The 25,888-nt window shown below is 33.8% G+C and overlaps 4 protein-coding genes across 10 annotated transcripts; all 4 read right to left on the bottom strand.

Annotated features, from left to right (window-relative positions):
• Nucleotides 1-84: 84 nt before the first annotated feature.
• LOC11430344 (BRASSINOSTEROID INSENSITIVE 1-associated receptor kinase 1) lies at nucleotides 85-6,544 on the bottom strand. Its single transcript, XM_003593111.4, has 11 exons — nucleotides 6,448-6,544; nucleotides 5,812-5,941; nucleotides 5,639-5,710; nucleotides 5,389-5,532; nucleotides 4,025-4,096; nucleotides 3,859-3,930; nucleotides 3,694-3,770; nucleotides 2,629-2,757; nucleotides 2,175-2,528; nucleotides 1,414-1,811; nucleotides 85-756 (listed from the first exon to the last, which is right to left on the bottom strand). The coding sequence occupies exons 1-11, from the start codon at nucleotides 6,542-6,544 to the stop codon at nucleotides 373-375; spliced, it is 1,929 nt and encodes a 642-aa protein (XP_003593159.2). The 3' UTR covers nucleotides 85-372.
• LOC11430748 (BRASSINOSTEROID INSENSITIVE 1-associated receptor kinase 1) lies at nucleotides 85-20,180 on the bottom strand. Of its 5 annotated transcripts, XR_003009055.2 has the most exons (13): nucleotides 19,585-20,180; nucleotides 18,727-18,862; nucleotides 18,571-18,642; nucleotides 17,908-18,051; nucleotides 17,478-17,549; nucleotides 17,262-17,333; nucleotides 17,100-17,173; nucleotides 16,760-16,888; nucleotides 16,319-16,660; nucleotides 15,577-15,971; nucleotides 14,875-15,302; nucleotides 14,061-14,063; nucleotides 85-284 (listed from the first exon to the last, which is right to left on the bottom strand). XR_003009055.2 is itself a non-coding variant. In XM_003593109.4 (11 exons), exons 1-11 carry the CDS (start codon nucleotides 19,670-19,672, stop codon nucleotides 14,979-14,981), a joined length of 1,848 nt encoding a protein of 615 aa, XP_003593157.2. In that variant the 5' UTR covers nucleotides 19,673-20,180; the 3' UTR covers nucleotides 14,724-14,978. The 5 variants fall into 5 exon arrangements, 4 of the variants coding, with proteins under 4 accessions (XP_003593157.2, XP_024631527.1, XP_024631528.1 ...); XM_003593109.4 differs by lacking the exons at nucleotides 85-284; nucleotides 14,061-14,063 and having other exon boundaries at nucleotides 14,724-15,302; XM_024775759.2 differs by lacking the exons at nucleotides 85-284; nucleotides 14,061-14,063; nucleotides 17,262-17,333 and having other exon boundaries at nucleotides 14,724-15,302.
• Nucleotides 7,258-12,725, bottom strand: LOC11428529 (BRASSINOSTEROID INSENSITIVE 1-associated receptor kinase 1). The gene is made up of 11 exons (XM_003593110.4): nucleotides 12,600-12,725; nucleotides 11,994-12,123; nucleotides 11,815-11,886; nucleotides 11,564-11,707; nucleotides 10,494-10,565; nucleotides 10,327-10,398; nucleotides 10,162-10,238; nucleotides 9,350-9,478; nucleotides 8,909-9,250; nucleotides 8,173-8,567; nucleotides 7,258-7,895 (listed from the first exon to the last, which is right to left on the bottom strand). Exons 1-11 carry the CDS (start codon nucleotides 12,703-12,705, stop codon nucleotides 7,572-7,574), a joined length of 1,863 nt encoding a protein of 620 aa, XP_003593158.1. The 5' UTR covers nucleotides 12,706-12,725; the 3' UTR covers nucleotides 7,258-7,571.
• Nucleotides 20,181-20,322: 142 nt separating the features above from the next.
• Nucleotides 20,323-25,526, bottom strand: LOC11425130 (BRASSINOSTEROID INSENSITIVE 1-associated receptor kinase 1). 3 transcript variants are annotated; one of them, XM_024775762.2, is made up of 11 exons: nucleotides 25,379-25,526; nucleotides 24,492-24,624; nucleotides 24,330-24,401; nucleotides 24,053-24,196; nucleotides 22,928-22,999; nucleotides 22,720-22,791; nucleotides 22,555-22,631; nucleotides 22,239-22,367; nucleotides 21,657-21,992; nucleotides 20,999-21,390; nucleotides 20,323-20,860 (listed from the first exon to the last, which is right to left on the bottom strand). In XM_024775762.2, the coding sequence occupies exons 1-11, from the start codon at nucleotides 25,488-25,490 to the stop codon at nucleotides 20,639-20,641; spliced, it is 1,761 nt and encodes a 586-aa protein (XP_024631530.1). In that variant the 5' UTR covers nucleotides 25,491-25,526; the 3' UTR covers nucleotides 20,323-20,638. The 3 variants fall into 3 exon arrangements, with proteins under 3 accessions (XP_024631530.1, XP_003593156.1, XP_024631531.1); XM_003593108.3 differs by having other exon boundaries at nucleotides 25,294-25,476; XM_024775763.2 differs by lacking the exon at nucleotides 24,330-24,401 and having other exon boundaries at nucleotides 25,379-25,522.
• Nucleotides 25,527-25,888: the final 362 nt, after the last annotated feature.

Raw genomic sequence — 25,888 nt, 5'->3', positions numbered from 1 at the left:
CTACTTATTTGCACATGAAAGAAAAAAAATACTGAAATACAATAATTACTTATTGTCTGAGAATGATAAATAAAGTTGCATATATTTCCATAAAAGTTCTATACTAGTTTCTCTCATACACACAATGACAAAAGTGTTGGTTGCTTGTTCCCTACGCAATAAAACTTGCAAACTTCTGTCTTAAAAAATCATAACCTGATCAATGGACATGTAACCTGAACATACATGATAATTTCAAGAAGATTAAAAAGAAAAGATTAAGTAGAAGAGATGGTGAAAAGCATCTGCACAAATCATGAAAGTTTATCTCTTTCAGGCAGAGGAAGAAGGATTGTGTATTCACTAGTGGATGTGACAGAATCTTCAAACGGATCATCTAGGACCTGATAGTTCATCTGGCTCGATATGTGAAGTTGAATCTACTTGGATATGTGAAGTTGAATCTACTTGGGTATGTGAAGTTGAATCTACTATCCAATTTGCATTAAGGTGATGCATGTGGTTTTTGTTAAAATCTTGTCGGTACGTCTCCTCTTTCTGCCATTGCTCCCATTTTTCAGCCAAACCATCGCCTTCAAGCATTCTCACCACCTCAGACATTTTTGGTCTTTCCATAGGTGAAAATTGTGTGCATAGTAAAGCCACTTGGATTAACTTCTCTACCTCTTGGATTAACTTCTCTACCTCATCATTATTTCCCTTTAATTTTGCATCCACCAGTGTTTCCAACTTCTTGTCTATGAGAAGTCCTTTAACCTGGATTCAAAACAATGTCAAACAGTTTCCGCCTATGATTCGTCGTTGGTTTTGATATTACGTTATAGCCTATGCAATGCAACAATGACCAAGTTTTTCTAGGTCTTCATCTACCTTTAGTGATTTGACTTCTCTTCATCTTGTTTACTCTTCTTACTTCAAAATCTAGAGATCTTATCTCTACACGTCCAAACTACCTAAGCCGAGTTTCCACCATCTTTTCTAGGATAGGTGCTACCCTAACTCTATCTAATGTAGTACTGTAATTTCTAATTCTATTAGTCCTAGCACACATCCAACACAACATCCTCATCTCCGCTACACTTATTTTATTCTTGTTGGTTCTTTACCTTCCAACACTCCGTCCCATATAACACCGAGGACCAAAACATAATGCAATTTTAACAAATAGTAACCCTCCCTTTTAAATTAATACAAGGTAAAGTTTTGGTAGTTGATGAAGGGAATAGGGACTGTTATCATGAATAAAAACAAAATGTCAAGTATTAATGCATGCCTGAGCATATAGAACATTGTGAAGAGATTAATGCATGCCACGGTGTTGGAAGCAGAATTCAACCAAAAATGACGGTAAATACACGGTTAACAAAAATTGTTACGTATTAATGACATGTATAAAGATAATTTAAAACCTACCCAATCTTGCAACATCGCATCATCATCATCTTTGGCAAGACCTCGTAGAACATAAGCACTCTGTCCAGTTATTAGTTCAAAAAGCATCATACCATATCCATAAACATCAGTCTTTTCTGAAGACTTTCCTGTTGACAGGTACTCGGGTGCTATATACCCAAGTGTACCTTGAACAGCAGTAGTGACATGGGTATCTTTGTAAGCCATAAGCTTTGCTAAACCGAAATCTCCAACAACTGCTTCAAATTCCTCATCCAACAATATATTCGCTGCTTTCACATCACGATGAATAACCTTAGGATCACAATGATCATGCAAGTAAGCCAGCCCCTTGGCAGCTCCCAGCCCAATATTCTTCCTCATTGGCCAATCAAGTGGCGGTTGAGAGGCATTACGTTCTACAACAACAAAAAGAATATACATAGATGGAGTTATAATATGAAACTGCAAATTTTGAAATTCAACAGTAATAGCCGAGCACTCATTTGCATTTGAAAATTTGAGGTACTTAAGAATTTTCATGTTTGTATTTGCGTAACCTTCAGCAAATAGGTAGGAAATACTAATTATTATTTTTTCAATGATAAATCAAAATAAACCAGAAACAGATTTGGCATTGAACTAGCATTTCTACCAGAAAAGGAAATATGAGAGAAAAGATTTATACCGAAAACGGTATATGAGAGAGAAAAATACACAAGGAAGGAAAGTAAATTATGAATAAATAAAAAACAATTCAGATGCTGAACCAATAGTGGCACCTTGTAAGCACGACGCTAAACTTCCATTAGCCATTAAAGGATACACAAGCAAACGTTCAGTAGATGTCACACAAAAACCACGAAGACAAAGCAAATTACGATGCACAGCCATGCCGATCATTTCAACTTCTGTCTGAAATTGCAGCTCCCCACCCTGTTCCCCACCACGTGTGCGTTCCTCTCTGAGTCTTTTTACTGCTACAAGAGTGCCATCAGCTAAGCGTCCTTTATAAACCTTTGCGAATCCGCCTTTACCTATAATGTTTTCGTTGCTGAAGTTATCTGTTGCTACTAGCAGCTCACGTAGCGAAAACCTTTTAAGCTGACCAAGGTGAACTTCAGGATCCTCCTCAGCTGCAGGTAAAAGACAGACAAAATGTTGGTTCATCAGTCATAAATATATAATGCAGCATTGATCAGCATGTATAATCTTGTTTTATGATATTTGACTAACCAGGAACGTCAAAGAAATGATCCTGTTGTTTTCTTTTTTGCCAATAAGCAATTGCAATTGCAGGGGCAGCAAACAACAGAGCAGCAGCAGCAGCAACTCCTCCAGCAATAGCTCCGGTATTAATGCTACCTGAGAAAAGGATTAACAGTTTAATTAAAAATTATAACACTATTAAAAAAAAATAGATTGTGACTGATTGGAAACTAAAGTCGTCTGCTTTTAGAGGCCACTTCTCAAAAATCAGTCCATCCTTTCCCATAATTACAGTATTAAAATTCGGAAAAAGAAATATAGTCAATGACTATCATTTGCCAAATCTTTTCTCTTTGTTCTTTGGGGGAAAACGTAGAAAAAAGGACCTTAAGGTGAAAATGGTGGAGAAGAAAGAAGAAAAACCAGAAAGACTGAAAAGACAATAAAGTTTTAGAGAACAAAGTAAAAAAAAAATCTAAGATACTTTGATACATTAAACTGAAGCATACACTACAAATATATAGAGCCAAGCCATAAGCTTTCTTGTAAAATTGAAAATAAAACTCTGCAGTAAATCTATTTTAAACACTAGTCATCATTATCTAGGGACTTCTTTACTTACTAAACAAGCAACAATAATCTAATTATAAAATAAACAACTGCACAAAAATAATTATTGAACTAGAAAAATATCAATTTCCAACAGAGAAGGGGCAAAAGAAATAATGCTAGGTAAGTGAGAGGTTAGAGTCAGAATTGAAACAATAGCAAAGTGCAAGAAAAATGGAATACTTGTTTGACATGGCCTTAAATTAATGACCTCTAGAAAAACCATCCTTAGCCTTTGAGTAATAACTCAAACTTTTAGGTCAAGTGATTTTTTCACATGACATCTATAGCAAGTTGACCTGGTTTGGTTGTTTTATTCCGTCTTAAAATGAAACTTTCGCAAAAAAAATGAAGTTAAGTTTGGTTTCAATAAAAGAGTGTTATGAGCAAAGCTAGAGTTAATATTCTGAATCAAAGATTTCAGTCCAAGTAATTCTTTAACAATTTAAAATCATTGTCAACAAAAAAATGACGTCAATGAACCTGAAGAAGCTGGTGATGATGGAGAAAGTGGCACTGTAATGATTTTTTGTTGTTTCATGCGAGGATTATTATGATAACTGTAAAGTGGAACACAAGGCATTAGCGAAGTTTCAGGCTATCTGTCAACAATAAGACATAGATATGAACATAACTATTTGCCCTGACCTGATAGGGGTAAATATTGAAAATGAACCATTCACCGGGAAATCCCCTTCTAGATTATTGTTTGAGACATCACTGTATTCCAAGATGGCCGTTGTGTCAATTTACACATGGAAATATATGATTCTACTATAACTCATAGGAAATCTATGATTCTACTATTACTCACAGAACTTGCAGCGTAGTAACATTTGTCAAAGAAATGGGAATGACTCCAGTCAAGCTGTTATTGTTGAGACGCCTATTTTGGAGCGCAAGATGAATAAAGTAGAGTAATAAATAACGATCAAATGAATAAAAAAGAAGGGTAGATAACAAATTTTACCATTCAAAGTGAAATTGTCAAAAATGGAAATTACATTTCACTCAAGTCATAGGCTAATTCTATGGTGCACAGAAGAGTGTTGCACCATGCACAAATTTCTTTTCCATCATTGGATCAATAAGTCCCATATATCTCACTTGATCTAACGCTGGAACTTAATAATTCAATGGTAGAAACAAAATTGTGCATGATGCAACACCAATGTCACTTGTGCACCATAAAACTATCCCAAGGTATAACTGATACATTCCTAAATTTAAGTTTTAGTTCCAAGTAAATGAATGAATAAGATATTCATATTAGAAATATTTACACATCAGGTAGAGAAAATCCCCTTTAACGCAAAAAAGAAAAAATGCACGGAAAGAACACGCAAACAATTGGGTGCAAGTCTTGGTAGAATATATGAAACTGATTCTATAAGATAAACTGTGATGCTATAACATAACATCAATATGTCATAAGATATTAAAAAAGGTCCTTTAGAAATACCATCAGGCTCAGCATTAATTCTTTGAAACGCACAGTTGTAGAGTGTTGGATTATCACGTCTAATCAAGATTATTTGATTTAAAAAAAAAAAACAAATATGGCATGCTAAATCAAGCTTTACTATAATAAACCGGTCAAATCAGAAACTTGACGAAACTTCAAGTCGCCTTCACCAGTCACCACCCCCTTAGTGCATTAATATGTATATAAGTAAACAATTATTTCGTTGAATTAGTTAAATCTCTGATAGAGAGAGACTAAGTTAATCAAAACATGTAACAGATACTGTTCAGATTTCTTTCATCATATTCAAGGGAGGAAACCCTGCAGTATTAGTTGACCCAAAATAAAGTTTCATCTTGACATAAGGCCCAACTCCGCCATTTTGGTCAGTAGCTTTACGTATTTACTAAAAATTAGAAATACCTTAAATATTTCATTCAATTGGCATACAATCGCACTATGGCATCACATAATAGTAATAACCAGCAGCAGTGATAATGAAAATAGGACTACTTTTTTAAGCATGCACTTTTGTATATTGCAGATTTGATTAAAGTGTAATGGTAATGTTGTAGAGGCTACAAAACTTACTACGTTTTGCATTGGAAAACACACAAAAAAGGATGGTGAACAAGGTAAAGGTAGAAAAAAATTGAAACCAACATAATTTTTTTGCAGATCAAAGATATGAGAATAATGAAAGTATGTCATACAGGAAACTTAGTTTTTGAAGCTTGCCGAATGTATTTGGTATGGTACCGGTTAAATTGTTCAAGTAAAGATCCAAGCTTCCCAAGTTTGTTAAATTTCCTAGCTCTTCTGGGATTGTTCCTGTTATATTATTATTATAAAGTCCCCTTCCATTGAAAAGGGAAGAAAATTCAGATTTATGCAAGGCTGAGCTTAATCTGCTCAGAAACAGTCAAATTTACTCAACAATATCATATCTGATTCACAACTTACAAGTACTGCAAATTTGAGAGACCCCCTAGGCTTGAAACCAGTATTCCAGAAAGGTTTGCATTTCCAAGATCGCTGTCCAAATACAACAAAAATAATAATAATAATAATAATAAACAATTCATTACGTTGACAAAATTCATAAAATCACTGATAAAAATGACATAACAACTTACACACGGATTACTCTATCACCGCTGCATGTAACATGAAACCATGTGCAGGGATTGAGAAGGGTAGAATCCCAACTTTCAAGAGCATTGTTAGGATCATTTAAGTTGCTCTTGAATGCAATAAGCATATCACCTGTGCTAAAACGAAGCAATCTTCAGGGTGGAATGCGAAAAAGTGTTACATTCACTAGTCAGCCTTAGTAGCATACACCTAAATACTAAGCCAGCGAATACTATAATAACAATTAACAAACCATATTGAAAAGCCATTTGGATATTTCAGATCAAAATTGGAGTTCTGTGTATAATTACCAAAAGTAGTTTGAAGTTTAACATGTGTTTAAAAATTTGCAAAGTGTTAAAATTGATTTCGCTTCAACGTGAAAACTACAGCCTACAAATAGTTGCTTAAGCTCAAAACTGATTCTCAAAATAAAAACTAAACATAAAAAAATATGGACAAACCATGTTTGACCTTGGAAACTCAAGTATGGAAGTTTCCATTGTGGAACCAAACAAACATAACATGTGACCAATAACAATAAAGCTGAAGGGCAACCTAGTATATCAAATAATAGGTGAATTTTCACTTATTTGACAGATAATAACAATTATCATACAATTAAAATAACCACTTACTTTCTTCATTGGAAGAAGCTTGAAGCAGCAAATGAAGAACCAAAGTTGTACTTAAAAGAAAGGAAGCTTTATTAGAAGATGGAGTCACTCTCTCCATGTTTATTTATTCAGAAGCATTTGAGTTGATAACAAAACAAAAACCCTCTATGTCTCTTGATCTACAAGAAACCCATTATCAAACTCCACAACATTTAGACCAAACAAAAAATGGGTTAGTGAAGTTGATAATTTATATAGTATGACTTTTGTTTATTTTCTTTGCATGAATAATAAAAAAATGATTGTTTTTGAACACAACATTTATATTTTAAAATTTCTTAACATGTAGGTAAACAAGATAGTAATATAATATTGATAATGAAGTGTGATTAGTTTAGAAATAGAAAGTGAAATGAAGATGAGAGATTCAAAGTTCTAACACTACGTAGGAGCATGGATTCAACTTCTAACGAAAGAGTTTGATTGACGAATAATCTTTAAATATATCTATTAACACTCTTTGAGCCTTGAAACATGCACTGACTTGGTGAAATTCGGTACTAAAATCATCCAAACTTTTTTTCTAAAATATCAACTGTAATGTTTATTTTTAATATGGGAAACAACACTAGTATAAAAAAAATGTCCTTCAATTGCTCTTTTCATTCTTTTTATGTTGATGCTTTAGCATTTCAGTTTTATTTCAAAATTAGTTTTACACTTCAAACTCGTGTCATGCACAGTTAAAATATTTCTCATATTAATATGTAGAAGATTTCAATTTTAATAAGATTGTACACAGAAATATACGTGAGAGATTCCAAAGAGAAATTGAAAAAACAGATTCTATTATCTTCCAAACATATATATATTTGCAGAGAAAGTGCAATGCCAACCATTATTTCCAACAATAATTACTTACCATCTGAAAACGATAAATAAAATTGCATATATTTCCATAAAAGTTCTATACTAGTCTAGTTTCTCTCATACATACAGTCTATATCCAATTTGCATTAGGGTGATGCATGCGGTTGTTGTTAAAATCTTGTCGATGCATCTCTTCTTTCTGCCATTGCTCCCATTTTTCACGCAGAGGACGGATTGTGTATTGACTAGTGAATATGATAGAATCTTCAAAGGGATCATCTAGGACCCGAGAGTTCATCTGCCTGAATATGTGAAGTTGAGTCTACTACTATCCAATTTGTATTAAAGTGATGCATGTGGTTGTTGTTAAAATCCCGTCGGTTCGTCTCCTCTTTCTGCCATTGCTCCCATTTTTCGGACAAACCATCACCTTCTAGCATTCTAACAACCTCAGACATCTTAGGCCTTTCCATAGGGGACCCTTGTGTGCATAGTAAAGCAACTTGGATTAGCTTTTCTATCTCTTCATGATCATAATTTCCCTTTAGCTCTGCATCAACAAGTGTTTCCAATTTCTTGTCTTGGAGAAGTCCTTTAACCTGAATTCAAAGTAATGTCAGACAGTTGACAACAATGATTAGTCATTGGTGTTGATGTTATATTATGGCTAATTCTAACATGCACAAGCGCAATGGGTGTTGCATCATGCACAATATTTATTAACTTTTTTCTACGATTCATCAAGGAATAATGATAAACTACATAATAAATGTTGAGTGTATAGAACAGTATGAAGAGATCAATTCATGCTACTGTGTTGGAGGCAGAATTTAACCAAAAACTAATGACATGTATAAAAGGTGATTGAAAACCTACCCAATCAAGCAACATCACATCATCATCACCGGCAAGACGTGCTAGGTCAAAAGCCCTCTGTCCAGTTGTCAGTTCAAGAAGCATCGTACCATATCCAAAAACATCAGTCTTTTCTGAAGACTTTCCGGTTGACAGGTACTCAGGTGGTATATGCCCAAGTGTACCTTGAACAGCAGTAGTGACATGGGTATCTTTGTAAGCCATAAGCCTTGCTAAACCGAAATCTCCAACAACTGCTACAAATTCATCATCCAACAATATATTTGCAGCTTTCACATCACGATGAATAATCTTAGGGTCACAATGATCATGCAAGTAAGCAAGCCCCCTGGCAGCTCCTAGCGCAATATTCTTCCGCATTGGCCAGTCAAGCGGCGGTTGAGAGTCATTACGTTCTACAAAAACACAATCAATATACATAGATGCAGTTATAATATGAAACTGCAAATTTTGGAATTTAACAGTAGAGCAGGCATTCATTTGCATTTGAAAATTTGAGGTTACTTAATAATTTTCATGTCTGTATTTGCGTAACTGCCAGCTAATAGTTAGGAAATACTAATTGTTATGTTTTCAATGATGAACCAAAATTAACCAGAAATAGATTAGACATGGAACACCAACACTTATAGCATGTCTAACAGAAAAGGGTATATGAGAGAATATTTATCCACAAGGAAGGAAAGAAAATTATGAATAAATAAAAACAACTCAAATGCTGAACTAATAGAGATACCTCGTAAACACGATGCTACACTTCCATTAGCCATTAAAGGATACACAAGCAAACGTTCAGTAGATGTTACGCAAAAACCACGAAGACGAAGCAAATTACGATGCACAGCCATGCCGATCATTTCTACTTCTGTCTGAAATTGCAGCTCCCCGCCCTTTGAACGTTCCTCTTTAAGTCTTTTTACTGCTACAAGAGTTCCATCAGCTAAGCGTCCTTTATACACCTTTGCGAATCCTCCTTTACCTATAATGTTTTCATTGCTGAAGTGATCTGTTGCTACTAGCAGCTCATGTAGCGAAAACCTTTTAAGCTGACCAAGGTGAACTTCAGGATCCTCCTCAGCTGCCGGTAAAAGACAGACAAAATGTTGGTTCATAAGTAAAAACTTTAAAATGCAGCGTCTATCAGCATGTATACAATCTTTTCTGTTATTTAACTGACCAGGAACGTCAAAGAAATGATCCTGCGGTTTTCTTTTTTTCCAGTAAGCAAGTGCAATTGCAGGGGCTGCAAACAACAGAGCAGCAGCAGCAGCAACTCCTCCAGCAATAGCTCCAGTATTCGAGCTACCTGTAAAAAGGATTAACAGTTTAATTAGAAACAATAACTCTATTAAAAAATAGACTGTGATTGATTGAAAACAAAAATCTCAAAGTTCAATACAATTATGTTTTCCTCTAAATTTAACCATGAGGCACAGCAACATCGAGAATATGTAAGCATGAAGGAAATGCAGCAAAGCTAGAGGAACTAAAGTTGTCTGCGTTCAAAGATCACTTCTCAAAAATCAGTCCATTCTTTTCCATGATTACGGAATTAACATTTGGAAAAAACAATATAGTCAATGTCTATCATTTATCAAATCTTTTCTCTTTGTTCTCTGGGGGAAAAGGGGCTTAAGATTTAATGTACAGTTTCAAAACAATGGCAAAGTACAAGAAATATAAAATACTGGTTTGACATGGCCTTAACTTTAATGACCTCTAGAAAAATCACCCTTAGCCCTTGCTTAACAACTCAAGCTTTTAGGTCAAGTGGTTTTTTCACAATAACCCCTTGCTTAATTTTAAATACCTAGTTTGGTTTTTTTATCCCATCTTAAAATTAAACATTCTAAAAAAAGCTGAGTTCGGTTACAATTCAAGAGAGTTATGAGCAAGCTAGAGTTAATATTCTGAATCAAAGCTTTCAGTGCAAGTAATTCTTTAACAATTTAAAAATGACTGTCAACAAAAAAACAGACGTCAATGAACCTGAAGAAGCTGGTGATGGTGGAGAAAGAGGCACTGGAATGTTTTTTGGTTGTTTGATGCGAGGATTATTATGATAACTGTAAAGTGGAACACAGAGCATTAGCAAAGTTTCAGGTCATCTGTCAACAATAAGACATAGATTTGAACATAATTATTTGCACAGACCTGATAGGGGTAAATAATGAAAATGAACCATTCACTGGGAAATCCCCTTCTAGATTATTGTTAGAGACATCACTGTATTCCAAGATGGCCGTTGTGTCAGTTTATACATGGAAATATATGATTCTACTATAACTCATAAGAAATCTAAATAAAGGAGTAACACTCACAGAACTTGCAGCGTAGTAACATTTGTCAAAGAAATGGGAATGACTCCAGTCAAGCTGTTATTATTGAGACGCCTATTTTGGAGAGCAACATAAATAAAATAGAGTAATAAAACATCATAGGTAACTAGTTATCAAATGAATAAAAACTCCCCTTTAATTTTAGTTCCAAGTAAATGAATGAATAAGATAATCATATTAGAAATTTTTACACATTAGGTAGAGAAAATCCCCCTTTAATGCAAAAAAAAAAAAAAAGGAAAAGAAGAAAATATGCATGGAAAGAACATGCAAACAATTGGGCGCAATATATCATAAGATATTTCAGATATTATAAACAGATCTTTAGAAATACCATCAGGCTCATAGATTTAATTCTTTGAAATGTGTGGTGGTAGAGTGTTGGATTATCACATCTAATCGAGGTTACTTGTTTAAAAAAAACAGATATAGCCATGCTAAAACAAGCTTTACTATAAACCAATCAAATCAGAAACTTGAAGAAGCTTCAAGCAGCCTTCACCACCCCCTCAGTGCATTAGTATGTGTATAAATAAACAATTATTACGTTGAATTAGTTAAATCCCTGAGAGAGAGAGAGAGAGAGAGAGAGATTGAATTAATCAAAAAACATGTAACAGACACTGTTAAGATTTCTTTCATCATATTCAAGGGAGGAAAACTGCAATATTAGTTGACCCTAAATAAAATTTCATCTTGACATAAGACCCAATCCCGCCATCTTGGTCAGTAGCTTTATGTATTTACTAAATATTAGAAATACCTTAAATATTTCATTCAATTGGCATCTAATCACACTATTGCATCACATAATAATAACGAGCAGCAGCGATAATGAAAATAGGACTACTTTTTTAAGCATGCACTTTTGTATATTGCAGCTTTGCTATAAGTGTAATGGTCATGTTGAAGAGGCTCCAAAATCTACTACATTTTGCATCGGAAAACACACAAAAATGTATATTGAACAGGGTAAAGGTAGAAAAAAATTGAAATCAACATAAATAAATTTTGCAGATCAAAGATATGAGAATAACGAAAGTATGTCATACAGGAAGCGGAGTTTTTGAAGGTTGCCCAATGTATTCGGTATGGTACCACTTATATTGTTCAAGTAAAGATCCAAGCTCTCCAAGTTTGTCAAATTTCCTAGCTCTTCCGGGATAGTTCCTGTTATCTTATTATTATAAAGTTCCCTTCCATTGAAAAGGGAAGAAAATTCAGATTTGTGCAAGGTTGAGCTTAATCTGCTAAAAAAACAGTCAAATTCACTCAACAATATCATATCTGATTCACAACTTACAAGTACTCCAAATTTGAGAGAACACCAAGATTTGAAACCAGATTACCAGAAAGGTTTTCATTTGCAAGATCACTGTCCAAATACAAAAAAAAAATATAAAAAAATATAATAATAATAAACAGTTCATTACATTGACAAAGATTCATAAAATCACAGGTAAAAATGACATAACGACTTACACCCGGATTACTCTACCACCACTGCATGTAATATGAAACCACGTGCAGGGATTGACAAGGGTAGCATCCCAACTTTGAAGAGCATTGTTAGGATCATTTAAGTTGTTCCTGAATGCAAAAAGGGCATCACCTGTTCTAAAAAGAAACAATCTTTAGTTGCAAACATCGTTAATATTAACATGAGTGGGAGGAGGTGAATTCTTCTATTATGAAGTCTTCTATACAGTATAGGCTGTCAAACATCCTTGATTTTAGTTAAAAGTGAGTTAAATGAAAAGTGGTTTGTGTTTGGATGCGCAAAAGTGATTTTTGCGAATTCATTTTGTTTGGATAGTTTAGATCATTCAAAATTGATTTTGTGTGTATAATTACCAAAAGTTGCAAAGTGATAAAATGTGAAAGCTGCAAATAGTTTCTTAAGCTCAAAACCACGTTTGACCGTTGCAAACTCATGTTCTGAAGTTCCCATTGTGGAACCAAACAAACATAACATATGATCAGAGCAACACTAAAAAGCTAAAGGACAACCTAGCATATCAAAATAGGTGAATTTTCACCAATTTAACAGATAGAAACATTTATGAAACAATTAAAATAACCACTTACTTTCATCATTGGAAGAAGCTTTAAGCAACAAATGAAGCACCAAAATAGCCCAAAAAAGAAAGGAAACTGTAGAAGATGAAGCTACTTGCTCCATGTTTATATTCATAAAACAAAACACAAACCCTCTCTCTCTTGATCTACAAGAAACCCATCATCAAACTCCACAACATTTTGACCAAACAAAAAATAGGTTGGTAAAGTTCATTATTTAAGTATGTATGGCTTTTGTTTGTTTTCTTTGCATGAATAATATTTAATTTAGGACACATGTTAATTAAGAAATATTAAATCATTGTTGAACATGTAGGACATGTTAACAAGATAGTAATATAATATTGATAATGAAGTGTGGTTAGTTAGAAATAATGTGAAATGAAATTGAGAGTCAAAGATGTACTACGCAAGTCAACTTTTTCTTTCTCAAACTTTCCTCTTCCAATGTGACAACCTCACCAGAAGATCCTATGACTTCACTTAATCCAACGGTCTGGCTTGCAACTTTAAAAAACGTTCACACGTTAAAAAAGATAGATAAAGCAATACTTTATTTTTTTTTTTTAGGAAAGATAAAGCAATACTTTATTATAAAGTAGTGATAATAGGAAATTAAATGGTCCACATCCATCAAAATGTACCCCTTTGTTGATTCAAGCTTCTAAAATCCAAGTGACCAATTCTTGAAAAATCGGCTCATATTTATTATAAAATAAAGTCTTATACCACGGAAAGACGTGAGTTCAACCCCCGATGTTAACATAATAGATAATATGTAAATATATCTATTAGTGTTTTTTAAGTTCTAAGATCTGTCTCGGCTCAGGTGAGTCTAAGAACTCAATTCACATAAACTTTTCAAAACAAAAATAATTAAAAAGTGCAATGCCCACCATTATTAGAAGACAAAACATAGCAACCCCCTAAAGTACTGTACTATTTACTTTATTTTCAAATCTAAAAAAACAAAATTACATATATTTTCATAGAAGCTCTATACTAGTCTCTCATACATACAAGGACAAAAGTGTTGGTTGCTTGTGTGCTACACTTTATCCTGCAACTTGACAACCCAATAAAATTACAAACTGCTTTCTTAAAAAATCATAACCTGATCAATGGACATGTAACCTGAACATACAAGATAATTTCAAGAAGATCAAAAGAAAAGATCAAGTAGAAGAGATGGTGGCATTTAGCCTAGGAAATGAGAGTATTTTCCCATTATAGGAAAGTTAAATTTGAACCATTGATATAATAATAAAAATATTCAACGGGTAAGATTAAACACTGGCAACTTGTTGTTCACTTTTTTGGTACGGTGTTCTTCTTTTGAAAAAGGAAATCATTCTCTGACTAATTAAATTCAATTACTTTTTTGGTGAGAAAATTTAATTGCCTTAACTAATTAAATTACCCTTTTTACTTATTTAAATATCAAATGAATATTGTATTCACACAAAAAACATGCTTCCTCTTCTTCCTTTACTGTGTTTTGACCGCTCACCATCACCCTTGTAATTTTTCTTCTTCTTTCTAAGATTTGTCCCAAAAAAAAAAAAAAACTCAGATTATTGAGATATGTCAACTTAATTTAACATAATTTTAATTAAAAATTAATTATTCATCTTCATGTGTTCTACAATGGAATCTTCATCATCTCCACCAATTTTTCTTACTAAAAGTTCAGATCTAAAAAACAACAACAAGAAAATGTACAGATGTAGAAAATCACCACATCAATAGAACCATAACCTTTTTTAACTGTACATATTAAGTGGGTAAATCGTACATATTGTGAAAAACTTTACATTTCTTTGACTAAAAACAATAGCTGTTCTAGATCTGATGGGTGTGGTTGAACAAATTTGAAGGAAATTCTCCAACAGCCATTGTCAAAATTCTCTCAGCAAGTGAAAGAAAAATTGATGTTTTCAAAGAATCTTTCCTTAAACAATAGTAGGAGAGTATTTGGTTTTTTGGCTTTGCTGGGTTTTCCTATGAAGAACTTCACCAAACTTACAGTTTTATGTTTGAGTTAGAAAAGAATTCTGATACAAAATAAGATGGTGTATATTAAAAATAAATTGTTAGTAAAAGTAGTTTATGCTGTCATGATAAAAGGGGTGGTGAATCAGTAAAATGATAGACAATATTAAAATATAAAAGCTAAAGTTTTTCTTTTTTGTTTGGACTCAACAGGTGACAACCTCCAGCTGTCCTCAAAAACCAGCCTTTTCCATCATAGGAAACTCTTTCCCTCACCCACCCTAAATGCCACCTAGAAAGTTATATGCAAGTTATACACAAATCATGTAGTTTATCTCGTTCAGGCAGAGGAAGGATTACATATTCACTTGTCCATATGATAGAATGTTAAAAGGATCATCTAGGACCTGAGAGTTCATCTGGCTGAATATGTGAAGTTGAATCTACTACTATCCAATTTGCATTAGGGTGATGCATGTGGTTGTTGTTAAAATCTTGTCGGTACGTCTCTTCTTTTTGCCATTGCTCCCATTTTTCTGCCAAACCATCGCCTTCTAGCATTCTAACCACCTCAGACATCTTAGGCCTTTCCATAGGGGACCCTTGTGTGCATATTAAAGCAACTTGAATTAGCTTTTCTATCTCTTCATCATCGTAATTTCCCTTTAACTCCGCATCTACCAGTGTTTCCAACTTTTTGTCTATGAGATGTCCTTTAACCTGGATTCAAAATAACGTCACACGGTTGACAGCAATGATTAGTCATTGGTGTTGATATTACATTATGGCTAATTCTAACATGCACAAGTGCAATTGGTGATGCATCATACACAATATTTATTAACCTTTACTTATCATTCAGCAAAGGATAATGATACACTAAATAATGATGCTTGAGTATAGAACATTATGAAGAGATTAATTCATGCTACGGTGTTGGAGGCACATTTTAACCGAAAACTAACGATATGTGTAAAGGTAATTGAAAACCTACCCAGTCATGCAACATCACATCATCATCACCGGCAAGACGTGCTAGATCAAAAGCCCTCTTTCCAGTTGTCAGTTCTAGAAGCATCGTGCCATATCCAAAAACATCAGTCTTTTCTGAAGACTTTCCGGTTGACAGGTACTCAGGGGGTATATGCCCAAGTGTACCTCGAACAGCAGTAGTGACATGGGTATCTTTGTAAGCCATAAGCTTTGCTAAACCGAAATCTCCAACAACTGCTTCAAATTCCTCATCCAACAATATATTCGCTGCTTTCACATCACGATGAATAATCTTAGGGTCACAATGATCATGCAAGTAAGCAAGCCCCCTGGCAGCTCCCAGCGCAATATTCTTCCGCATTGGCCACTCAAGCGGCGGCTGAGAGTCATTACGTTCTATAATAACACAATTAAATATTAAGATACATAGAGGAGTTATAATATGAAACTGGAAATTTTGAAATTCAACATTAATAGTAGAGCATTCATTTGCATTTGAAAATTTGAGCTGTTTAAGAATTTTCATGGTTGTATTTACGTAGATGCCAGCTAATAGCTAGAAAGTTCCAATTGTTATTTTTTCAATGGTAGACCAAAATAAACCAGAAACAGATTTTACATTGAACACCAACACTTATAGCATTTCTACCATAAAAGATATGAGAGAAGAGATTTACACACAAGGAATGAAAGTAAATTATGAATAAATAAAATCAATTCAAATACTGAACTAATGGTGGCACCTCGTAAACTTGATGCTACACTTCCATTAACCATTAAAGGATACACGAGCAAACGTTCGGTGGATGTCATGCAAAAACCACGAAGCCGAAGCAAATTACGATGCACAGCCATGCTGATTATTTCCACTTCTGTCTGGAATTGCAGCTCCCCACCTTGTGCGCGTTCCTCTTTAAGTCTTTTTACTGCTACAAGAGTACCGTCAGCTAAGCGTCCTTTGTAAACCTTTCCGAATCCACCTCTACCTAGAATGTTTTCGTTGCTGAAGTTATCTGTTGCTACTAGCAGCTCACGCAGCGAAAACCTTTTAAGCTGACCAAGGTGAACTTCAGGATCCTCCTCAGCTGCCGGTAAAAGACAAACAAAATGTTGGTTCACCAGTAATAACTATAAAATGCAGCATTTATCAGCATATGTACCATCTTTTCTGTTACTTAACTAACCAGGAACGTCAAAGAAATGATCCTGTGGTTTTCTTTTTTGCCAAAAAACAAGTGCAATTGCAGGGGCTGCAAACAGCAGAGCCGCACCAGCAGCAACTCCTCCAGCAATAGCTCCAGTATCACTGCTAGCTGAAAAAAGGATTAACAATAACATTAGAAATTATAACTCCATTCAAAAAATATATTGTGATTGATTGGGGAAAAATAAAAGAGTTGTGTTTGTTTTCCATTCAAGAGATTTTTGAGTAAGCTAGAGTTATATTCTGTGTTGAGGCTTTCAGTTCAAGTTATTCTTTAACAATTTAAAATTGTCGTCCATAGAAAACAGACATCGATGAACCTGAAGAAGCTGGTGACGGTGGAGAAAGTGGTGCAGGGATGATTAATGATGTGTTCAATTTAGTATGCAGATAACTGCAAAGTGGAACACATGGCATTAGAAAAATTTCAGGTCATCTGTCAATAATAAGACATAGATACGAACATAATTATTTGCACCGACCTAGCAGGAGTAAATAATAAAAACGAACCACTCTTGGGGACATCTCCTTCTAGATTGTTGCTTGAGAGATCACTATATTCCAAGATGGCCGTTGTGTTAATTTACACATGGAAATATATTATTCTAGTATAAATAAGAATCAACTTTGATTTCTTAAATAAAAATTCTACTTTGACTTTAACTAACAGGGAATCTAAATAAAGTAGTAACACTCACAGAACTTGCAGCGTAGTAACCTTTGCCAAAGAAATGGGAATGCCTCCAGTCAAGCTGTTATTATTGAGACGCCTATTTTGAAGAGCAACATACATAAAATAGAGTAATAAATATTCATAGGTAACTAGTTATCAAATGCATAAAAAAAGGGCAGATAACAAAATTTTACTAAGCAAAGTGAAATTGTCAAAAATGGAAATTCTCTCTGTCAAGGCATAGGTAATTCTATGGTGCACAGGTAAGATAGCGTTGCACTATGCAGAATTATATTTTTTCGCCATGGGTTTTTGTATATTGCAGCTTTCTGGAAATGAAATAGTAATGGTGTAGAAGCGACAATATCTACCACATTTTGCATCCAGAAGCAAAAACTATGGATGTTGAACATATGTCTAATATTGCATATCAAAATAAGGAAAGTAAGTCATACAGGAATTTTAGTTTTTGAAGGTTTCCCAATGTATTCGGTATGGTACCACTTAAATTGTTCAAGTAAAGATCCAAGCTCTCCAAGTTTGTCAATTTTCCTAGCTCTTCTGGGATTTTTCCTGTTATATTATTATTAAAAAGTTCCCTGCCGTTGAAAAGGGAAGAAAGTTCAGATTTATGCAAACAAAAAAGTCCAAATAATTGAAAGGTTACAAATCAAATTCACATTATTTGCATTAAACTGATATTTTGTGAACTCAACCAGAGGAATCGAAATAGATGGCCTCTTATAATGAAAATTATAATCTTTGCTTGAGATACTTTGACAACCATCTCTAAAACCGAGATGATATTAAGTAAAGCTTATGAAGATATCAAAAGTTTCGGGGGATGGCCATGAATAAGAGCTTAGTCTAAAAAAAACAAAAAAGAAATGTGAGTGAACCATCTTATTTCGGGGGATGGCGGAGAAGTGAAGGGAAATAGAATGAGGAAGATAAAGAGTTTGATGCATGGCAACTTAATATAGAACTACTGCTTATAAGATCATATAAAGCAAGCAACGTGAAAGAAAATACAAACATATCAATCAAGAAATAAGGTTAAGCTTAATATACTCAGAACCAGTCAAATTTACTCAACAATATCATAATTCACAACTTACAATTTATGTAAATTTGAGAGATCGCCAAGTTGTGAAACCAGTGTACCAGAAAGGTTTGCATTTCCAAGATCCCTATCCAAATGCAAAAAAGAATTAAAATTATTTGGACAAACATTCATAAACTTGCAGGTAAAGATGACAATATCATCAACTTACACGCTGATCACTTTTTTATCATCATTGCATCCAACATGAAACCACGTGCAAGGATTGACAAGGGTAGTATCCCAATTGTCAAAAACATTGTTAGGAGGATTATTCAAGCTGTTCTTCAATGCATTCAGGGCATCACCTGTTCTAAAAAGAAGCAGTCTTCAGTTGAGGGCATTTTATTAAAAAGAAGCATCATCTGTTGCGAACATCCTTATATTAACATGAGTGGGAGAAGGTGAATTCTTCTATTATGATTATGTCACAGTATTATTATCATCACCAATTATGTTCATCTATGAACTTCCTAGGTTCGGGATTAAGCACTAACCACTGAACAATCAAGAAACAACCTAATCTAGTGATGCAGAACACCATCACTATATCTGAAATTTACTAAAATTCTTCAATCATATGATCCTATCTTCCTACCAAAAATATTAGCAGATACAGAATATTTAAATGTAAAGTGGTTTTTGTTTAGTTAAAAGTGAGTTAAATGTAAAGTGGTTTGTGGTTTGGATGCGCAAAAGTGATTTTTGTGAATTTATTTTGTTTGGATATCTTAGATCATTCAAAATTGATTTTGAGTGTACAATTACCAAAAGTTGCAAGGTGTTAAAATGTGAAAGCTGCAAATAGTTTCTTAAGCTCAAAACTGATTCCCAAAATAAAAATTAAACGTAAAAAAATCTGGCTGTTGCAAACTCAAGTTCTGAAGTTCCCATTGTGGAACCAAACAAACACAACATATGATCAGTAACATTAAAAAGCTAAAAGGCAACCTAGTATATCAAAATAGGTGAATTTTCACAAAATTTAACAGATAGAAACATTTATGAAACAATTAAAATAACCACTTACTTTCTTCATTGGAAGAAGCTTTAAGCAGCAAATGAAGCACCAAAATAGCCCAAAAAAGAAATGAAGCTTGCTCCATGTTTATATTCATATAAGCAATTGATTTGATTCCCTAATAACAAAACACAAACACTTGCTCCACAACATTTTGACGAAATAAAAAATGGGTTTGTGAAATTGATAATAATTTAAGTATGTATGGCTTTTGTTTGTTTTCTTTGCATGAATAATATTTAATTAAGGGCACATGTTAATTAAGAGATATAAAATGATTGTTTTTGAACACAACATTTATATTTTAAAATTTCTGAACATGTGGGACAGGTTAACAAGATAGTAATATAATATTGATACTGAAGTGTGATTAGTTAGAAATAGAAAGTGAAATGAAATTAAGAGTCAAAGATGTACTACACTTGTAAAATATTCCTGTCTCAAACTTTACCATTGTGGACCACCTGAAAGAAACAACCTTCAAATGTTCACACGTTAAAAATGATAGATAAAGCAATACTTTTTGAGAAAATAAAACATCTTCTCAACATACTAATCTCCATTACATTATGTTCTTCACCCAAAAATTTCATGTGGTTGTTTCAAATTTCTGCATTTTTGTTTCCAATCTCAAAATTTGAGAGATTTTCATATGTAGATGTATCTGTTATAAAATTGCATATATTTTCATAAAGTGTTGGTTGTTTGTGTCCTAAGCTTTATCCTGCAACTTGACAACCCAATAAAAATTCCAAACATTTTCGTAAATAATCATAACCTGATCAATGACCCCATGTAACGTGAAGATACAAGATAATTTCAAGAAGATCAAAAGAAAAGATCAAGTAGAAGAAATGGTGAAAAGCATATCCACAAATCATGAAAGTTTATCTCTTTCAGGCAGAGGAAGAAGGATTGTGTATTCACTAGTGGATATGATAGAATCTTCAAACGGATCGTCTAGGACCTTAGAGTTCATCTGGCTCGATGTGTGAAGTTGAATCTACTACTATATCCGATTTGCATTAGAAGGGTGATGCATGCGGTTGTTGCTAAAATCTTGTCAGTACTTCTCTTCTTTCTGCCATTGCATCCATTTTTCGGCCAAACCATCGCCTTCTAGCATTCTCACCACCTCAGACATCTTAGGTCTTTCCATAGGGGACCCTTGTGTGCATAGTAAAGCAACTTGGATTAACTGCTCTACCTCATCATCATCATAATTTCCCTTTAACTCTGCATCTACCAGTGTTTCGAACTTCTTCTCTTTAAGAAGTCCTTTAACCTGCATACATAATTATGCGAAGAAATTAATGCATGCCACAGTGTTGGAGGCAGAATTTAACTAAAAATCACCGTAAATACACGGTTAACAAAATTGTTCAACTACTAATGACATATTTAAAGTTAAAGGAAAACCTACCCAATCAAGCAATATCACATCATCATCAGCAAGACGTGCTAGATCAGAAGCCCTCGGTCCAGTTATTAGTTCAAGAAGCATCACACCATATGCAAAAACATCGGTCTTTTCTGAAGACCTTCCAGTTAAGAGATATTCAGGTGCTATATGCCCAATCGTACCAAAGACAGCAGTAGTATCATGGGTATCTTTGTAATCCATAAGCATTGCATAACCAAAATCTCCAACAATTGCTTCAAATTCCTCATCCAACAATATATTTGCAGCTTTCACATCACGGTGAATAATCTTAGGGTCACAACTATAATGCAAGTAAGCAATCCCCCTGGCAGATCCCAACGCAATATTTTTCCGCATTGGCCACTCAAGCGGAGGTTGAGAGCCATTACGTTCTACAACAACAGAATCAATATACATAGACGCGGTTTTAGTTTGAAACTGGAACTTTTGAAATTCAACATTAAGAGCATTAATTTGCATTTGAAAATTCGGGCCATTTAAGACTTTCCATGTTTGTGTTTACATAGCTTCCAGCTAATATCAAGGAAATATAAATTGTTGTTTTTTTACTAATAAATCGGAAACAAATTTGATGTTGAACGCTAACACTTAAAACATTAATGTCAGAAAAGGATATATGAGAGAAAAGATAGGACACCTCGTAAACACGATACACTTCCATTAGCCATGTAAGGATACACAAGCAAGCGTTCAGTAGGTGTCATGCAAAAATCACGAAGGCGAAGCAAATTATGATGCACAGCCATGCTGATCAATTCAACTTCAGTTTGAAACTGCAGCTTTCCACCCGCGACGCGTTCCTCTTTAAGTCTTCGTATTGCTACAGGAGTGCCATCAGTTAAGTGACCTTTGTAAACCTTTCCAAATCTACCTCTACCTAGAACGTTTTCGTTACTGAAGTTATCTGTTTCTACTAGCCGTTCACGTAGAGAAAACCTTGTAATCTGAACAAGGTGTTCAAGATCCTCCTCAGCTGCCGCAGTAAAAGACAATTAAAATATTGGTTCACAAGTAATAGTTTTTTTTTTTGAAGAAGCTAAATTAGCCCACCCAAATTGACACCAGAGAGAATCGAACTGAGACCTTGAGGAGAAGCACACTCCTAAATCCCAAGCCAGTACCACTATGCCAACCCAAGTGGGTTGGTTCACAAGTAATAGTAACTATAAAACACAGCATTTATCAGCATGTATACCATCTTTTCTGTTATTCAACTAACCAGGAACGTCAAAGAAATGACCCCATTGTTTTCTTTTTTGCCAATAAACAAGTGCAATTGCTGGAGCTGCGAACAACAGAGCAGCACCTGCAGCAACTCCTCCAGCAATAGCTCCAGTATTACTGTTACCTGAAAAAGGGATTACAGTTCAATTAGAAATTTTAACTCTATTCATGAAATAGACGCACTTTGAGTTTGGTTTCAATTCGAGAGAGTTATGAGCATGCTAGAGTTATTTTCTGAATTGAAGCTTTCAGTTCAAGTTATTCTTTAACAAGTTAAAATCACTGTCAATAAAAAACAGACGTCAATGAACCTGAAGAAGCTGATGATGCTGGAGAAAGTGGTGCATGAATGATTTTTGGTTGTTTCAAACGAGGATTATTTTGATAACTGTGAAGTCAAACACGGGGAATTAGCAAAGTTTCAGGTCATCTGTCAACAATAAGGCCTAAATAAGAACATAATGATTTACACTAACCTGGAAGAGGTAAATAATAAAAATGAACCATTCACTGGGATATCCCCTTCTAGATTGTTGTTTGAGAGATCGCTGTTGTGTCAATTTACACAGAAGTATATTGATTCTAACATAAATAGTAATCTACTTTGATTTCTTCAAAACAAAACAAAAAATATCTACTCCGACTATCACTCGGAGGAAATCTAAATAAAGGAGGAACACTCACAGAACTTGCAGCGTAGCAACATTTGACAAAGAAATGGGAATGACTCCAGTCAAGCTGTTATTGTTGAGACGCCTATTTTGGAGAGCAAGATGAATAATCAGTTTGCTATATACAAGATACAACTGATAAAGTAGAGTAATAAATCATGATAGGCAACTAGTCATCAAATGCATAAAAGAAGAAGGGAAGATAGATAACAAAATTCTATTATGCAAAGTGAAATGGTAAAGAATGGAAAACATATCTCACTCAAGGCATAACCAATACATTCATAATTAAAGTCTTAGTTCCAAATACATGAATGAATAAGATAATCATATTAGAAATTGTTATACAGTGGCTAAAGCAAATTCGCTTTAATGCAGGAAAGAAAAAGAAAAAATCCACGGAAAGACCATGCAAACTATCGGACAGCAGTCCTGTTAGAATATAATAAACTAACCCTGTAAGATTAATTCAGATACTACAACATAATATTAAGATATTATAAGATATTTCATATATTGTAACAAGTCCTTTAAAATACTATCAGGATCGTAGCTTTAATTATTTGAAATGTGCAATGGTAGAGTGATGGATTATCACATCTAATCAAGATTATTTGATTTAAGAAGAACATGTGGTTATGCTAAATCAAGCATTACTATAAACAAGTCAAATCAGAAACTTGAAGTATGACGTTGAATTGGTTACATCTTTGATAGGAAGAGATCAAGTTGATCAAAACATGTAACAGATAGTGTTAAGATTTCCTTTATCTAATTCAAAGGTGGAAAACCTGCAGTATTAGTCTACCCAAAATAAAATAAAATAAATTCCCAACCACCCCCAACATGGTCTATAGTCTTAAGTCAAGTCTTAACTGAAATACGTAAATCTTTCATTCAATTGGTATATAAAACACTATTGCAACATGTAATAATAACCAGTAGTAGCAGCAATGATGAAAATAGGACTATACATTTTACGCATAAATCTTGTTGTAGAGGCTACAAATTCTACCACATTTTGCATCGAGAAACACACAAAAAAGATGTTGAACAAGGTAGAAGAAGAAAATAATTGAAACCAACATAAATAAATTTTGCAGATCAAAGATATGAGAATAAGGAAAGCATGTCATACAGGAAACATAGTTTGTGAAGGTTGCCCAATGTATTCAGTATGGTACCGCTTAAATGGTTCAAGTAAAGATCCAAGCTCACTAAGTTTGTCAAATTTCCTAACTCTTCTGGGATTTTTCCTGTTATATTATTACTAGAAAGCTCCCTGCCATTGAAATGAGGAGAAAGTTCAGATCTTATTACCAACTAACAAGAGTATCATTCAAGAAACAAGGTTGAGCTCAATCTGCTCAATAAAAGTCAAATTTACTACAATGCATATCTGAGTCACAGCTTACAAGTACTGCAAATTTGAAAGATCACCAAATTTTGAAATCAGGGTACCAGAAAGGTTTGCATTTTCAAGATCACTGTCCAAATGCAAAAAAACAAAAAATAAAATTCTATTCACTATGTGGACAATTCATAAAACTACAGGTAAAGAGGGCATATCAACTTACATAAGGATCACACTTTTATCATCATTGCATGTAACATGAAACCACTCGCAGGGATTGACATTGGTAGCATTCCAACTTTGAAAAACACTGTTAGGATCATTTAAGTTGCTCTTCAATGCAATAAGGGTATCACCTGTGCTAAAAGGAAGCAATATTCAGTTTCAAACATCCTTAATAATATTCAGTAACTTGAACCTCGACTTTCATTAGACAGCCTTAGTAGCATACACCTAAATACTAGGCTAACTATAATACTATACATCAAAGCAAATGTGAGAAGAAAAAAAAAAAAAAAGTAACAAGAAAAAACCATATTGAAAAGCCATTCTCTAATATAATTATGAAGTCTTACACAATCACAAAGTATTATCATCACCAATTCTGTTCAATCGGTGACGTTTGAGATTAAGCACTTAACAATCAAGAAACAACCTAATCTAGTGATGCACACAACATCAACATCGTATATGAATATCACTAAAATACTTCAATCATATGATCCTATCTTATTTAGCAAGATTGAATATTACAAAAGCTACTACTCCAAGTTTAATGTGAAGTTTATTTTTCAATCAAACATATGCCTAATACGGATAAAGCTAAAGGGCAACCAGTGGATGCTAAGGCCTAGCTCAACTGACAATACCAATATTATTAGACTAGACACCTTCAGCCGGGTTCGAACTCTGGTCCAGAGAGTTTTGTGTGTGATGAACAATTAAAAGATTCATAAAGTGCTTATTCAAAAAAAATAAAAAAATAACTGTGTGATGATAGAGTAAAGACAAAAGTAACCGCTCACTTTCCACATTTGAAGAAGCATTAAGGAGCAAATGAAGCACCAAAATAGCCCAAAAAAGAAAGGAGACTTTAGAAGCTGAACTTACTCTCTCCATGTTTTATATAGTCCACATTCACGATATCATGGTATATAACCAAGCTAGCTAGAGTGGGTTCAGGCTCACCTGTGACAACCTCATCATAAGATACTGTGATCATCAAGAAAGTTGGTATTTATTTACTTGAAAGTGATTGTAGAAGGATATATAATTAATTGAATCTCTTTACTATTATTTTCTTCTCAATTTAGTCTTAAACTATATAAATATAATGAATAATTCTTCATAAAGTATAGAAAATTTTCAATTTATTCCTTAAAATATATAAAAATCTGTCAATTTAATAGAGACTACATTGATAGATTTTATTTACTTTAAGAATTAATCACTTGTTATATTTATATTGTTTAGAGACTAGATAGTTTAAAACTAAATTGATAGTTTATTCACGGTCATAATCTTAGGTGCATGTGGCCAACTTTCATTTTATCTCATATGTTAGGATTATTCTTGTATGACCACAAAACCAAATATAAACCTCTTAAGAAAACTCACAAA

The sequence above is a fragment of the Medicago truncatula genome, chromosome 2 (genome assembly GCF_003473485.1).
Source record: "Medicago truncatula cultivar Jemalong A17 chromosome 2, MtrunA17r5.0-ANR, whole genome shotgun sequence".
Classification (NCBI taxonomy): Eukaryota; Viridiplantae; Streptophyta; class Magnoliopsida; order Fabales; family Fabaceae; genus Medicago; species Medicago truncatula.
The sequence above is the reverse complement of the archived record's forward strand: the minus strand, read 5'-3'. Positions and strand labels throughout refer to the sequence as shown.